This window comes from Acanthochromis polyacanthus, chromosome 20, assembly GCF_021347895.1.
Source record: "Acanthochromis polyacanthus isolate Apoly-LR-REF ecotype Palm Island chromosome 20, KAUST_Apoly_ChrSc, whole genome shotgun sequence".
Taxonomy (NCBI): Eukaryota; Metazoa; Chordata; class Actinopteri; family Pomacentridae; genus Acanthochromis; species Acanthochromis polyacanthus.
The window spans coordinates 30184874-30200256 of NC_067132.1; the positions used below are offsets into that span (position 1 = coordinate 30184874).

Consider the following 15383-nt stretch of genomic DNA (forward strand, 5'->3'; position numbering starts at 1 on the left):
GGAGTGGTAAACTCACAGAAAAGTGTGAAGATGCACCCAGTGGCTTCTTCTGTTTAATTTCAATAATATTTCTACCACTTTGAGTAGTAGAACGATAGAATGTGTTTTTCTAAAAAGTGTTTTTATCTGCAGAAATGTTCAATAAGCAAATAAAGTCTGGTTCTGATCCTGGCTCTGGTTCTGGTCCTGATTCTGGTTCTGGTCCTGATTCTGATTCTGATCCTGTTTCTGGTTCTGGTCCTGATTCTGATCCTGGTTCTGGTCCTGATTCTGATTGTGATCCTGGTTCTGGTTCTGATCCTGATCCTGATCCTGGTTCTGATCCTGGTTCTGGTTCTGGTTCTGATTCTGATCCTGGTTCTGGTCAGGTCCAGTACAGGGAGGAAGTGGGTCGAGGCACTGCCGTCATGGACACACCAGAGCTGGAACGAGTCCGACGGAACCAGGAGAACATCAGTGCAGTGAGTGCAGTAAAAGTACAAGATTAGAACACCACAGTAGTAGAGTAGTTCAAACATCACATACGTTCAGAGATAAATGTTAAAAACTGCCCATTGACCCACTTACAGCAGGTATTTTTGCTGTTTGAACACACAGAGTACTTCATAGTAACTGATTTAATGACCCATTCGCAGTTTCACTGTACCGGCCGTGTGTACTTAGACTTGCATGGCTTAATCTTTGAGACAAGCATATGCTACTGGCAGGATCAACCAGGTAGCCTCTTCCTCTTTGGGTCTCGGTGTGTTCATTGCTCATAAATAACCCCTCATAGTATGAAGTACTTGGTCACACAGACGCTTCCTGTTTTCCAACAGATCAAGTATAAGCAGAGTTCTGTGAAGTCCAGCAGCCTGGGAGTGACTCCAGAACTGGAGAGAGTTCGACAAAACCAGGACAACATCAGCTCGGCAAGATACACACACAAATACTTTTACTACTATCTCTGCCACAAAACACACTTCAAGTATGTGTATCTGAATGTAATACAAGTACCACAATAGAAAGTGTTAATGGAGTCATAGCAGTAGCAGTAGTAGTGCTGGTAGTAGGAGTTGTAATAGTAGTAGTTGTAGTGTCGTAGTAGCTGTGGTAGTAGTGATAGTTGTTTCTCAGAGTGTTTACGTCTGTCTTCAGTGTCGTCACGGCGATGCTCGGTTGATTTAATCTTTCCCATGTTTTTTTCTTTGATCTTGTCGACCCGTCGCCGTGGTAACAGGTGAAGTACCGGCGCGGCCTGCAGGAGCTGAGGGGGCGGAGCTGCACCGAGCTGGACACACCTGAGTACAGGCGTGTCAGGAAGTCGCAGGACTCGGTCTCCATGGTAGCGGCCGCCTGCTGGTTGCCGTGGAGGAGCTAACACGAGTGACTAACCACCGTCACCGGGGCAACGTGGAGGATGGAGCTGTGTGTGTGTGTGTGTGTGTGTGTGTGTGTGTGTGTGTGTGTGTGTGTGTGTGTGTGGGTGTGGGTGTGTGTGTGTTAATTTTCACAGTTTTTCTACTTTGCACCTGTAACTTATCTTAACATTTAAATATTTTACTTAACTTTTAAAGAAATCACAGAAATTACACCATTTATTCTAATCAGATGCTATAAAAACAGAAAAAATCCCCAGACTTTCACCTTTCTAACGGTCCTTGAATGCACCATGTGTGATCAAGAGGTTTTTTAACTAAATTAACTAAATCTTAGCTTAAAATCATGATATTTACTCACAACACTTCATGTCTTATTTAAATAATTTGAGAAAAGCAGCTCAAAGGCGCCACCTGCTGGACTGTAAACATGTCAAATATTCAACTTTATTAACTCCCTGATTCCCAGAACCCATCTGCAGGTTTTAAAGATTTATCTTTTTTTAAATCACCAAAATTACACCATTTATTACAGTCAGACAAGCAGAAAAAATCCACAGATGTTCTTCTTTCCAACAGAACTTGAATGAACCATGTGTGACCAAGAGTTTTTTTAATTAACTAAATCTGAGCTTAAAATCATGATATTTCGTCAAAACACTTCATGTCCTATTTAAATAATTTGCCAACAGAAGCTCAAAGGCGCCACCTGCTGGACTGTAAACGTGTCAAATACACAACATAATTAACTCCCAGATTCCCAGAATCCAGCAGCATGTTTGAAAAATGTATCAACTTTTTAAAAAATCACCAAAATTACAACATTTTTCATTCTTCTAACGTTCCTTAAATTTGTCTAAATTGTGTCTGAAATTCGATGAAATCTGTCCAAAATGACTAAAGTTTATCCCAAATTGATCCAAATTGACAGAATAAAGTCTAAAATGGCTCACATGTGTCCAAAGTAAAGTCAAATTGTGTCCTTAATGAATACAGCGTTCTCAAAATGACTCAAAATGAGCTTAAAATGACATAAATCTGGCCAAAAAATACTTTTCTGAATGTCCCAAAATTTCTAAAATGTGTCAAAAATTAGGTGAAATTGTCCAACATTATCTGCGTCAGACACGATAAAATCACAATAAATCCCCGTATTTTTCCCTTTCCAGTGGTCCTAGAGTGAACCATGTGGGACTAAGAGATTTTTTTTTAAATTAACTACATCTTAGTTTAAAATAGTTCTATTTAGTCAAAAACACTTTTTGACTCATTAAAAAATTGCCAAAAGCAGCTCAAAGGCGCCACCTGCTGGACTGCATCGTGTCCTACATTCCCCTAACCTCACCGTGGGAATGCGAGTGCGTTAACGAATAAAGACTTTTCAATCACTTCCTGTGTGTGTTTTCTTTTCTCGCTGACCAGATGCACCCTGAGCTGAGTGACTGTTGCTTTAAAACTCTCCTCGTCTTTGGTGGAAAATCGACCGACCTCTTTGTCGTGACTTTCTACAGGCGAAGTACCACGAGGACTTTGAGCGAGCTCGCGGCCGAGGCTTTACGCCGGGATTGGACGACCCCAGCATGGAGCGCTACCAGAGGGCCAATCAGATGATGGGGGAGGCGGCCTACAGCAAAGGGATCCACCCCCAGGCCATGGAGATGGACCGGCGGCCAGGAGGCATCATCGTAGGTCAGACATCCCTCCTTTTTCAGAAGTCTTGTACTTCATGCTCCACTATGTTCACCTGACGGCTTTCTAAGATGTAGACTGACACAACAGATTTCAAAAGATGCTTTTAAAATACAACAGATTCAACTCTCCAACCTTTCTGGCTTCTTTCTGGCAGCTGGTTTACGTTTCAGATGTCTATGAGTTGTTAACAGATTCACCGAATACGAATTTTTCTCTCTAAACTTTAAATGTTTCATCAAAAATCAAAGATGAAAGAAGGTGTTAGTGTTCTATCCAGATGTGACCTGCAGCAGTAACTCTGGGTCTGAACTACTTCATATCCAGAGTTGTTTTGTTTGTTTGTTTGTTTTGTGGAAAATCTGACGATTGTTTCTGTTTTTACAGTTTCTGTCTCTCATCAATGGTGTAATGTTGGTAAAGACGTACTGAAGTATTTTCTGCAGCTCATAAAAAAAGCAGATTTCAGTCTTTTTCATTCACTGGTTTATTCTGACCGTGTAGATGTGAAGTTTTTAATGTTTTCAGCAGATCCGGGTTCCAGCTTTGACTGCTTTTATCTGCCCTGTTTTGGTTTCTATATTTAATCTTTTACTTGAATTCACTGTTCTAGTCTAATTTACACCCATCAGGCGTAACATTATGACCACGAACAAGTGAAGTAAATAACACGGATTATGTCTTTATCATGGCTCCTCTTGGTTGGTTGGTTGGTTGGTTGGTTGGTTGGCAGTAAGGAAACCTTTTGTCCTCAAAGTTGATGTTTGAAGCAGGAAAAATGGGCAAACGTAAGGATTTAAGCCAATTCAGAACATCTCCAGAGGCCCCACATTGTGACTTACAGGGTCTCGTAGAGTTCAGATACCACCTTCAGGGTCTAGTGGAGTCCAGATACCACCTTCAGGGTCTCGTAGAGTCCAGATACCACCTTCAGGGTCTCGTAGAGTTCAGATACCACCTTCAGGGTCTCGTAGAGTTCAGATACCACCGTCAGGATCTAGTCGAGCCCAGATACCACCTTCAGGGTCTCGTGGAGTCCATTAGATGGGTCAGAAACCAACACAACATTAGACAGGTGGTCATAATGTTGTGTCTGATTGGTTTGTATCTACTCAGTCTGTTCACATCAAGGTTGTTTTATTCTCAGTCTGTGTAAATATAACCAGCGTTTTTGCGTCCTCTCTGAAGACCTGAAGGTGTGGAGGACGGATCCAGGCTCCATCTTTGACTTTGACCCTCTTGAGGACAACATTCAGTCCAAGAGTCTCCGCAGGATGTCCGGTAGTCCATCTGAACCCTCTCTGACTGTTAGATTAGTGCCATTTTTTTGCTTGTTTTAATTATTGTCTTTCTGTGTGTCTGGGATTTTGTTGATGGACCAACAGCAGCTCACTGAGCTTTCATTAGCAACAAGCTGAAGAACATGTGCACGAGCTGTTCTCAGTTTCTAAGGTGTTAAAACGCTCTAGAATGTGGTGGATTTACCAGGACCATCCCCAATAGATAGAAGCTGCATCTTCTCAAAGATTAGCACGGATTTATTAACTGCATCTATCTCATACTGTCCTCAAACCGTGACAGACTGTTATATAATGTCACTTCCAGCCAGAAAAACCATCTGGTCCAATAAAAAGTCACGACAAATATAACTTTGGCAGAGCTGTGAATAATTCAGAGCTTAGCTTTAGGATGCAAACATAAGACGAGGTAATTGGGTCTATTTTGTGCTGTTTTATTTTTATTTTTTACTTTTAAATGGAATTTGTAGACTTGAAAACGACAGAGTATCACCAGACCTAAACAGAAAAAAGGAAGACAAACTCACACGCATTCCAGTCTGACACGTATGTGAAGATGTTTATTACCTGATGTGTGAATTTTAACACGTGCTGTATTTTAAACTTGGCATGTGTGTCATAAATGTTGTCTGAAAACAGCTGAAATAGAAGATAAAGTCAGCGTTTCTGTCTCTGTTTTCATTCGATGGACTCCTCACTGTCCTCTTGTGATTTCTCGTCTCTTCTTCTTCTTCTTGTTCCCCCTGTCTTGTGATTATTTCCGTCCTGTGCTGCCCCCTGGTGGCGGCCGGCTGTCAGAGCGAGCTGACCGCAGGCTGAGCAGGCAGCAGTCACAGCAGTCGCAGCAGTCCATCAGCTCGCTGACCTCTGACCTCTGGGATCGCAGCAGCGCAGAAACCCCCGGTACCTTTACCCACTAATCTTTGTTCTCCACAGCGTTGGACGGACACGTGCTGCTTCTTTCCTGTCTAGAATCCACAGATCAAATCAGACTAACTCCCTGTCTCCCTGCAGGTTTGTGCATGAAGCTCACGGTGTTTTCTCGTGTTTAACGGCTCACGTCTGAAGTCTTGCTTTAAATTCACAGCAGAGGAGAGTCAGAGTGTTGCAGCGGGCTTTACTGATGCTGTCTTTGTCCTGCTGTCCAGCTCCTGTCCTCCCTGGAGCTTACCATCAGGGCGTCCAGATGCAGCAGCAGCAGCAGTATCACGGCTACATGCACCAGACCAGCATGTCCTCCGTCAGATCAGTCACCTCACCGCCACACTCAGCCTCCATGGTACGCTCTGCTGCTCCCTTCACGACTCTTTGTGTCGCTTCATGTTTCTTCTTGTCTCTTCTTGTCTCTTTGTGTCTTCTTATTTTGGTTTCTTTACGTCTCTTTGTGTCTTCTTATTTTGGTTTCTTCAAGTCTCTTTGTGTCTCTTATTGTCTTTTCATGTCTCTTTGTGTCTTTTCTTGTCTCGTCATGTGTTTTTGTGCCTTATCATTTTGGTTTCTTCATATCTCTTCCTGTCTCTTTGTGTCTTCTTATTTTGATTTCTTCACGTCTCTTTGTGTCTCTGTGTCTTTTCATGTCTCTTTGCATATTTTTTTGTCTCTTTGTGTGTTTTTATTTTGATTTCTTCCTGTCTCTTCCTGTCTCTTTGCATCTTTTCCTGTCTCTTTGTGTATTTTCTTGTCTCTTTGTCTCTTTACATTTTGGTTTCTTCATGTGCCTTTGTGTCTCCTCATGTCTCTGTGTATTTTCTTGTCTCTTTGTGTCTGTTTATCTCTTTTATTTTGGTTCCTTCCTGTCTCTTCCTGTCTCTTTGTATCTCTTCCTGTCTCTGCATGTCTCTTCCTGTCTCTTCATATCTCTTCCTGTCTCTTTGTGTCACTTCGTGTCTGTGTATTTTCATGTCTCTTTGTGTCTATTAAGTTTGGTTTCTTCCTGTCTCTTCGTGTCTCTTTGTGTATTTTCTTGTCTCTTTGTGTCTATTAATTTTGGTCTCTTTGTGTCTCTTTGTGCAGCGGGTTTACCGGGCGCTGTACGACTACGCGGCTCAGGATCACGACGAAGTCTCATTCAGGGACGGTGACGTCATCATCAACGCTCAGCCGATCGACGAGGGCTGGATGTACGGCACCGTGCAGAGGACCGGCAAGTCCGGGATGCTGCCGGCAAACTACGTGGAGTGTTGCAACTAAAGCAGCGAGAGAGAGACGAAGAAATACACAGGATAGCATCCCCCCGCAGTGTTACAACAGCAGATGTTGGTGATGTTCTTTGCATTTCAGGGTTCATTGAGGTATTTGAGGTTTTCTCTGCCACTGGAAAACTGGCCAAATATTCAGATCAGATTCAGTGGCACCAGAAGTTTTAGTGGTGAATTTTAAAGAGCTCATGTTCTGCAGTTACAGGTTTATGGTCGGATTTTTGGGATCAGTGACAATATCTTTATGTGCTTTAATGTTAAAAAGCACACATTTTCCCCTCATTCTGTACATTGATGAAGCACAACTGTGTGTGAAATGCTCTGTTTTAGTTTCCGTTCTTCTCTGATTGGTCAGCTGCATAAAGAGGTTGTAAATGTTGGTTAGACCAAGCACAAAGAGACGCAAAATGACCACAGAGAGACACAAAATGACCACAAAGAGACACAAAATGACCACAGAGAGACACAAAATGACCACAAAGAGACACAAAATGACCACAGAGAGACACAAAATGACCACAAAGAGACGCAAAATGACCACAGAGAGACACAAAATGACCACAAAGAGACACAAAATGACCACAGAGAGACACAAAATGACCACAAAGAGACACAAAATGACCACAAAATGACCACAGAGAGACACAAAATTACCACAAAGAGTTACAAAATGATCACAGAGAGACACAAAATGACCACAAAGAGACACAAAATGACCACAAAGAGACACAAAATGACCACAAAGAGACACAAAATGACCACAAAATGACCACAGAGAGACACAAAATTACCACAAAGAGTTACAAAATGATCACAGAGACCCAAAATTACCACAAAATGACAAAAAATGACCACAAAGAGACGCAAAATGACCACAAAATGACAAAAAATTACCACAAAGAGACTCAAAATTACCACAAAGAGACTCAAAATTACCACAGAGTGACACAAGTATGTTACATGATGACATCGATACGTCATGGACGATAAACCTGGACTTAAAATGAAGTATTTCATTCATCTAAGGAGCTCCTTTGTAGGACTTCTTAAGCGTTCAGACCTTCTACATGCACAGAAAAGCAGCTAGACGAAGGAAAGTTGAAAAATCCCCACACAAAAAGCAGAATACGGGCTCTTTAAAAGCAGAAAATGATGTCAAACGTTTTAACAGTTCATATTTATTTCTGGCAACAATCCCACGCAGAAAAGCAGAGAGAAAAGCATGTAGAGGAAAGGTTGTGGTTTGATTAGAGGCTCGTTTCTGCTTCTTCTGGCGACACTGGAAGGCGTTTTTCTGTGTAATTCTGCACCACAAAATAAGAGCTGGAATGCACTGAACATCACAGGCCATGACTGATCTGAGGGAGATTTTCTGACCTAACGGTGGATGTGAAGGAGAGAAAACAAGCATGCTGTCGATAACTTGTAACAAAATTTACAGCTAGAGGAGGGACTGGTGCATGAAGAAAGAAGGAATTCATGAAAAATATGAACTGAACTTACAGTAAAGTGAAAGCAAACAACAGCTCCCATGAAAAAACACCATTTAACAGGTATTGTTCATGTATGTTTTGTCCTCTGAGCTCCAGAAAGTTTAACCCTGGTGTCGTCCTGCAGGTTGGATTGACCCGTTTTAAAGTTTGAAAATGTGGGAAAAAAATGTTTTCACAGTGAAGCTTCTGATGTCCACATTTTCAACATTTTTGGGAAATTTTTGAACGTTTTTTGGTGGAAAGGAAAAAATGTTTCTGAAGAACATTTACATAAAAATCAACCAAAATCCAGCGAAATTCGCTGGATTTTGGTTGGTTTTTATGTGAATGTTCTTAAATAAAATATCAAATTTTACTGATACATATGGAATCCTTTTAGATATTTTTAGGATTTTTTTGGAGGATTTTTAGTAATTTTTTGAAAATATTTATAAGAATTTTCTTGCCAAATTTGGGGGATTTTTTTAAAATAAAACTTTTAAGGAATTATTGGAATCTTCTTCCTGAAGGTTTTGAAAACTTTCAGAAATTTGGAGATTTTTTTGCTGGATTTTGGGATTTTTTTCAGACAAGGAAGCAATATTTTTTAGAAGATTTTTAGTATTTTTTTGAAAATACTTACAGGAATTTTCTTGCTAAATTTGGGGGATTTTTTTTAAAATAAACCCTTTAAGGAATTATTGGAATTTTCTGCCTGGAGGTTTTGCAAATTTTCAGAAATTTGAGAAATCTTTTTGCAAGATTTTTTCCTTTATTTTTGATTTTTAGCGATGAATAAAAGAGTCGTGTGCCGTCCAGAAAACTTAACCCTCATGTCGTCCTGCGGGTGAAAACTGACCCGGTTTAAAGTTTGAAAATGTGAAAAAAAAAAAACAGATTTTCACAGTAAAGCTTCTGGTGTCCACATTTTCAACATTTTTGGGAAATTTTTGAACATTTTTGGTGGAAAAAAATAAATGTTTAAAGTGTTTCTTAAGAACATTCACATAAAAATCAACCAAAATCAAGGATTTTCTTGCCAAATTTGGAGGATTTTTTTTTAAATAAAACTTTTAAGGAATTATTGGACTTTTCTTCCTGAAGGTTTTACAAATTTTCAGAAATTTGAAGATTTTTTTTGCAGAATTTTTGGATTTTTTTCAGACGAGGAAACAATATTTTTTGGGTGTTTATATGTGAAGACAAAAGGAGGGTTAATATAATCTTTGTGAAATGTTTTTTTTGATTGTTAATGTAGAGATGATGCACTTGGGAGGTGATTTGAATTTGGTCTTTCTTCATGGGATCTGTTGACAATAAGAAACCTACAGAGCATTTTGACGTGCTTTCTGCCTCCTGGAGAAGAGCTGCAGGAGGAGGAGGATACGCTGGAATAGGAAAGTTCAGTTTCTTCTAGGAACCGATGCAACCAAAGGAAGGACGAGCGGAGGAACAAAAGACGATAACGAGCTAACAGATCTCTAGTGGTTTATTCATCCTGAGTTTTACTTCGTGTTCGGGTTGAGTGCAGTTTAGTTTTCTGAAGGACAGGAAGAGTCACAGCTTCAGTTTTAAACGGCAGCACTAACCTCCGTGTTTGTGAAGGACTTCTACTAACACACTGTGTCTTTCTGTTTCTCCTATCAAATGTTTCCTTTATTTTTGATTTTTTTTTAAGCTATGAATAAAAGAGTCGTGTGTCGTCCAGAAAACTTAATCCTCCTGTCGTCCTGGGGGTGAAAATTGACCCGGTTTAAAGTTTGAAAATGTGGAAAAAAAAAAACATATTTTCACAGTGAAGCTTCTGATGTCCACATTTTCAACATTTTTGGGGGAATTTTTGAACATTTTGGTGGGAAAAAAGAAATATTTAAAATGTTTCTTAAGAACATTCACATAAAAAAATTTTTTATGTGAATGTTCTTAAAGAAAATAGAAGTTTTACTGATATATATAGAATCACCTTAGACATTTTTAGGATTTTTTGTAGGATTTTTAGTAATTTTTTGAAAATATTTACAAGAATTTTCTTGCCAAATTTAGGGGATTTTTTAAATAAATCTTTTAAGAAATTATTGGAATTTTCTCCCTGAAGGTTTTGCAAATTTTCAGAAATTTGGAGATTTTTTTTTCTGGATTTTTGGATTTTTTGTCATTTTTTTTACTGAATTTTTGGATTTTTTCTTTTTTTTGCTGAATTTTTTTATTCTTTTTCATTTTTTCCCTGAATTTTTGGATTTTTTCCGTTTTTTTGCTGAATTTTTGGATTTTTCTTTTTTTTGCTGAATTTTTTTATTCTTTTTCATTTTTTCTCTGAATTTTTGGATTTTTTCCGTTTTTTTGCTGAATTTTTGGATTCTTTTCAATTTTTTTGCTGAATTTTTGGACTTTTTTTCAGTTTTTTTCTTCTTTTTTTTGGTGCTCTTAAAAGGACAACAGGAGGGTTAAGCTTCATCTCCACAGTGAGCAGAGCGTGGGCAGAATCCTGAACAGACTGTGTGAGTACGTGAGATTTCTGTGAGACTGTTTTGATACTCGGGCTCCCGTCTGTGTTTTTTGGGGAAGATATATTTTACTCTTTTGCTCGTCTGCACCCAGTAAGCTGTGTTTTTAGGGTTTGTCGTCTTGCCGTGTGCATTGCATCCCGGTCCTGTACCGAATAAAACCTTCACTCAGCCATGATTTGTCGTTTAGCCGCAGATCGTTTTGTATTTTGTATGTTTGATTTCATGAATACTAGATGCAATAGAATTTATTTACTCAATATTCACGTGTTGATTTTGGAAAATTTATAAATCCTTTTTTTGTTCACGCATTGAGGATTATTTTTCTTTTTTTGCTTCTAATGTCACCCCTGTAAAGTTTTTTGTTTTTTCATATTTAGTCTGTATGTTTTCACAGGTTATACTAAATTTATTTACACATTATTTGAAATTATATCAATCAGTTCTGTTACTTTGCCATATTATAATTGCAGTGTGTTACATGTGAGACAAATAAAAACAAATCAACTGTAAACAGAAACTTCTTGTTTTATTTGCACAAAACATGCATCAGTACTCTCATTAATACCTTACGTTCTGTAAGTTAGGAAGGATTCAAATATTTAATAATTGTTTATATACAGAGTCTTTGTGTAGTTATTATCAGTATCCTTTATTTAGAAATAAATCTGTTTTAAAAAAAAACAAAAACATTTCACTCTGTAAACTGGCAAAAAATGTTATTTTAAAAATATCTCTCTTGTACTGAGGCCACTATTAAATAAAGAACTAATTCTTTCTTTGTTATTAACATGTAACGATTTTTCTTAAAAAAAATCTGTAAAATAAGGGAGAAAATAATTTGCTATTTTTTAAACCATACTGTACATATTTTTTCATTAAAGTAACAACAAAATGTGTAAAATAATGAAACCTATTTCTCGTTTCAATAAATTAATAAATGTAAAAGTATGGAAATATGTGTGCGGGTCTTAGTTTCAGGTCGAACCCACTTTGCCGCAACACCAATTACTTGTTTTTGCGCATGCGCAGTAGTAATCGTAACGGAAGTGGCACAGCCCGGTCGTCTGAGCCGCTGTGAATGAGAACGCACTGATTTGAACCCGAAAATGTTGAAGTTTCTGCCCAAACTGCTGCTGCTGCTACTGCTGGCCTTCCCGGCGACCCTGCTCGTCAAAGGTGAGCCTGTGAGGAAAAGTAACGGCTGTTTTAGCGGCTCTAGCATGCTAAGTGTTAGCAGCAGAGCTAACTAGCTGCTAGAGCTGCTAAAGAGGAGGAAGGCCATCGTCCTCCTGTCGACATGTGCGAGCTCAAAGTAGCCTTCTAGATGAAAACCAGGATTATTAAAGCAGCATAAACTGGAACTGTCTCATCGGAGCTTTTGTAGGCCGTGATTGTCTGAGTTTAAATGGGATTCAGTGCTAGCTAGCTGAGATAAAAGCAGGTTATCCGCCTGCTTAGACTGACGTGTCCTTACTGTTAGCTTTAAGGCTAAGTAGCCTTCCTGGACACACAACAAGTTAAGCTCTTATAAATGAGGCCTAAACTGCTCAATAAATACCTGTAACACCATCATTAAGCGTTGTGCCTTTAATAAAGCTTCATTAATGTGGGTTTTGTTCAGTTAGCTCACTTAGTTCAAGCATACATGGCAACAGAGGACGCTGTGATTTTAAATGTCTGCTGCTGTCAACAGTGAAGCATCGTGACTTTTATCGTTTTAATTAATTTTCTCTGAGTCTGTAGTTTGTGCGGCTTAAAGGAAGCTGGTTTTGTGAACTGATTGAATCATGTTTGCTGTGATTTTTAACCTCTGCTTGCTGCTCTTCTTGAGCTTTTATATGAAAATGTTGGTGAAAAACGATGTTATGATATTCAGTTTTTCTGCTTGTTCTATCAGTCTATAACCAGATCACTCAAACAGCTCTATTTTTGGAAGAATAAATAATTCTAGATTGATTTTGATGATTTTTGTACAAACATTAGCTTCTAGAGGTGTTTAAAAACTTAAAATTATACCGCTAGTTTATCAGTCCAGCAAACATTTAAGGAATATCAGCACAGAAATTTTAAAAATACACCAAAATATACATAAGTATTAGTTGTTAAAAAATAGTATTACACATGTCAGTGGTATTGGAGATTCTTTCATGAATTGAAATGCTGTGAGAAGTTTTGACAGATTAATAACAATATTGCACAGATAATTTTTTAAAATACCGACTTAAAACTTATTCCTTTAAATGAAATGAAAACTGATGTTGTAACCTTCCTTCAGGGCCGGTGGTGAGCGCCCAGGATCTGACTGAGGATGAGGAGGCTGAGGCTGTGGATGAAGACGTCGTGGACGATGTGACGGCTGAGGATGAGGATGACGAAGCTGAAGTGGAAGACGACGACAACACAGAACTGGTGAGTGACTCTCAGTCGACAGCAGCGTTAAACACACAAACAGGGTTCCCACGGTCCTTGAAAATTCTGGAAAGTCCTGGGAAAAAAGTGATCCTGGAAAGTCATGGAAAAGTCTTGAAATACTGCCACAAATCAGGTGGTCCTGGAATTAGGATTATCCGCTAAAAAAGTCATTGAAAGTTCTGGAATTCAGTGTTGCATGGATGTTGGTTGTGCTCAATATTCTACAGTGTGTCATGTCTGCACCTATCACATGGCATTGGCAGCCTTCCAGTTTCTAATCTTTGTATTACATTATGCAGTGGACTCTCCTATGTAGTGCACTTCTTTCCATACCTGTACATGTAACCTTGTTTGGGTCTTTGGTTTAGTGTAGTAACTGTTTGTAGTTTAGAAAAGCTGGAATGCTGAAAGGGTTTGGCGTCCCTTGCCTCCAGAGCTAATTTTCACACATCTATAGGCAATACAGTGGCTGCTTGTCAGCCCACTGTTAGGGTTGGGACGATACACGATATTATCGTATATCGCGATAAAAGTGTCCCTCGATAATCGTATCGTGGCATTTTTATATTATCGTGATATCGTGATACATGCAAATATCATGATTTAAGTATATAAGCTGAATTTTTGTAGTTGGTATTTTACCTGACACTTTAATGTTGTTATCTAACACAGGTAGACTGTATGGTATAATAAAGTGGGTGGAATCGGCTGGCTGTAAGGGGTGGAGGAGGCCAGAAAGATTAGTTTGTATGAGAAAATTGTTTCAGAAATTCCGTTCAAAGTCCTGGAAATGGGATGATTTTTATCCTGGAATATCCTGGAAAAGTCCTGGAATTTAGTTTTCAATTTTCAGTGGGAACCCTGACAAAGTAATCTATACAGTCGAATATTATGAATCGATGTGGTCGTTTTTAGTCTGGTTACGTTTATCCACTGTTCAGAGGGTTACAATTCAGCTGTTGTGAGACATTTATTCTACTCTCTTGTTTTAAGACTTAATGTAACATTCAAACCATTCGTTAACATCTCATTCTAGCTTGTATAATGTGACTTCTTTTTGTACTGTTCAACTTCTTTTGTTGTTTTTTTGTCAAAATTTTTTGTCGTTTTCAATCTCTTTTTGTTGTTTTTTTGTCCTTTTAAATCTTTTTGTTGCTTTTTGTCGCATACATGAATTGTTGCTGCACGTATAGTAGTTCTGAAGTTTCGGGTGTTTCTGCAGCAGAACTGAAGAAGCTCAAAGGTTAAAAAATCGTGTCTCCAGTGTCTTTGTGAGCTGGAGTTGTTTTCATGTGGATAGATCTGGTTGAACTGATCTTAAACTGTGTGTGTTTGTGTAGACGGAGGATAAAGATGAAGAAGAGGAGGAGGCATCAGTTGGAGAGGTGAAGGCTTCCCCCAACGCCGACACCACCATCCTGTTCGTCAAAGGAGAAGGTGAAAGTCCAGTTTTCTGATGCAGCGACCTCAGAGCTGCAGTAAAAACCCCGTCTAACCCACGTCGTTGTTTCTCTTCAGACTTCCCAGCCAACAACATCGTCAAGTTCCTGCTCGGCTTCACCAACAAGGGATCGGAGAACTTCATCGTGGAGTCTCTGGATGCTTCTTTCCGTTACCCACAGGTAAAATAAACAGAAGCTTAGATGTTTAAACCTCCTTTCCTGCTGAGCGCTCTCCTGACTGGTTCTCCTTCCCGTCGGTCAGGATTACCAGTTCTACATCCAGAACTTCACCGCTCTGCAGCTCGGCATCGTGGTTCCCGCCAGCAGACAGGCCACCTTCGAGTATTCCTTCATCCCCGCCGAGCCGATGGGAGGGCGGCCGTTTGGACTCGTCATCAACCTCAACTACAAAGACAGCAACGTGAGGAGGAACATTTAGGAGCACTTACCCCTGAATAAAGACGATAGAGGTACCGGTTGCTTCTGTTTTTGTCTCACTTCCTGTCGCTGTCTTCAATCTTTCCACCTGCAGGGAAACGTCTTCCAGGATGCCGTGTTCAACCAGACGGTCACCATTACTGAGAAAGAGGACGGACTTGACGGAGAGACGTAAGCATTGGTTTAATTCTCAGCTTTTAAAGTTCCATTTTTATTGTTTATTGGCATCATTGTCCTGGTTAGCCTGAAGTACTGACTCAAGTTGTCTTTTTTTAGGCTAAAGTAGCAGCCTAGCTCGTAAAAATGAACTCATTGTCATGTTTAAGAAAGTTAAACTGTTGAATATAATCGCTATAGTTGCACTTTGAGCTGGCAGTAATCTGTGAATGTGGTAGACAGATGAAAAATGCAGAGAAATAGAAATGAAACAAACATTTTTGTCGTTTAAGTTCATCGATTCAGTCATCAACCAACATTTATTTGACATAAAAAACTGTACGTACTGTGTCAAATACTGCTGACAAAAATGTGATTAGCATGTAATTGAAGGTATAAATTCAAACCTCTCC

General features: G+C 39.3%; 2 protein-coding genes across 4 annotated transcripts in view; both read left to right on the forward strand.

The window, feature by feature from the left end:
* Positions 1 to 7127, forward strand: part of LOC110947124 (nebulin-like) — a 74524-nt gene extending 67397 nt beyond the window's left edge. The window contains exons 63-68 of the mRNA XM_051940470.1: positions 369 to 461; positions 819 to 911; positions 1220 to 1358; positions 2814 to 3047; positions 5494 to 5624; positions 6359 to 7127. Coding sequence (XP_051796430.1) covers positions 369 to 461; positions 819 to 911; positions 1220 to 1358; positions 2814 to 3047; positions 5494 to 5624; positions 6359 to 6535 — 867 coding nt within the window. The 3' untranslated portion in view covers positions 6536 to 7127. The remainder of the gene's footprint in view (positions 1 to 368; positions 462 to 818; positions 912 to 1219; positions 1359 to 2813; positions 3048 to 5493; positions 5625 to 6358) is intronic.
* Positions 7128 to 11530: 4403 nt separating this feature from the next.
* Positions 11531 to 15383, forward strand: part of ssr1 (signal sequence receptor, alpha) — a 9483-nt gene continuing 5630 nt past the window's right edge. For all 3 annotated transcript variants that reach the window (XM_051940599.1, XM_051940600.1, XM_051940598.1), the window contains exons 1-6: positions 11531 to 11698; positions 12798 to 12931; positions 14275 to 14371; positions 14453 to 14556; positions 14639 to 14797; positions 14909 to 14985. In XM_051940599.1, coding sequence (XP_051796559.1) covers positions 11629 to 11698; positions 12798 to 12931; positions 14275 to 14371; positions 14453 to 14556; positions 14639 to 14797; positions 14909 to 14985 — 641 coding nt within the window. In that variant the 5' untranslated portion in view covers positions 11531 to 11628. The remainder of the gene's footprint in view (positions 11699 to 12797; positions 12932 to 14274; positions 14372 to 14452; positions 14557 to 14638; positions 14798 to 14908; positions 14986 to 15383) is intronic.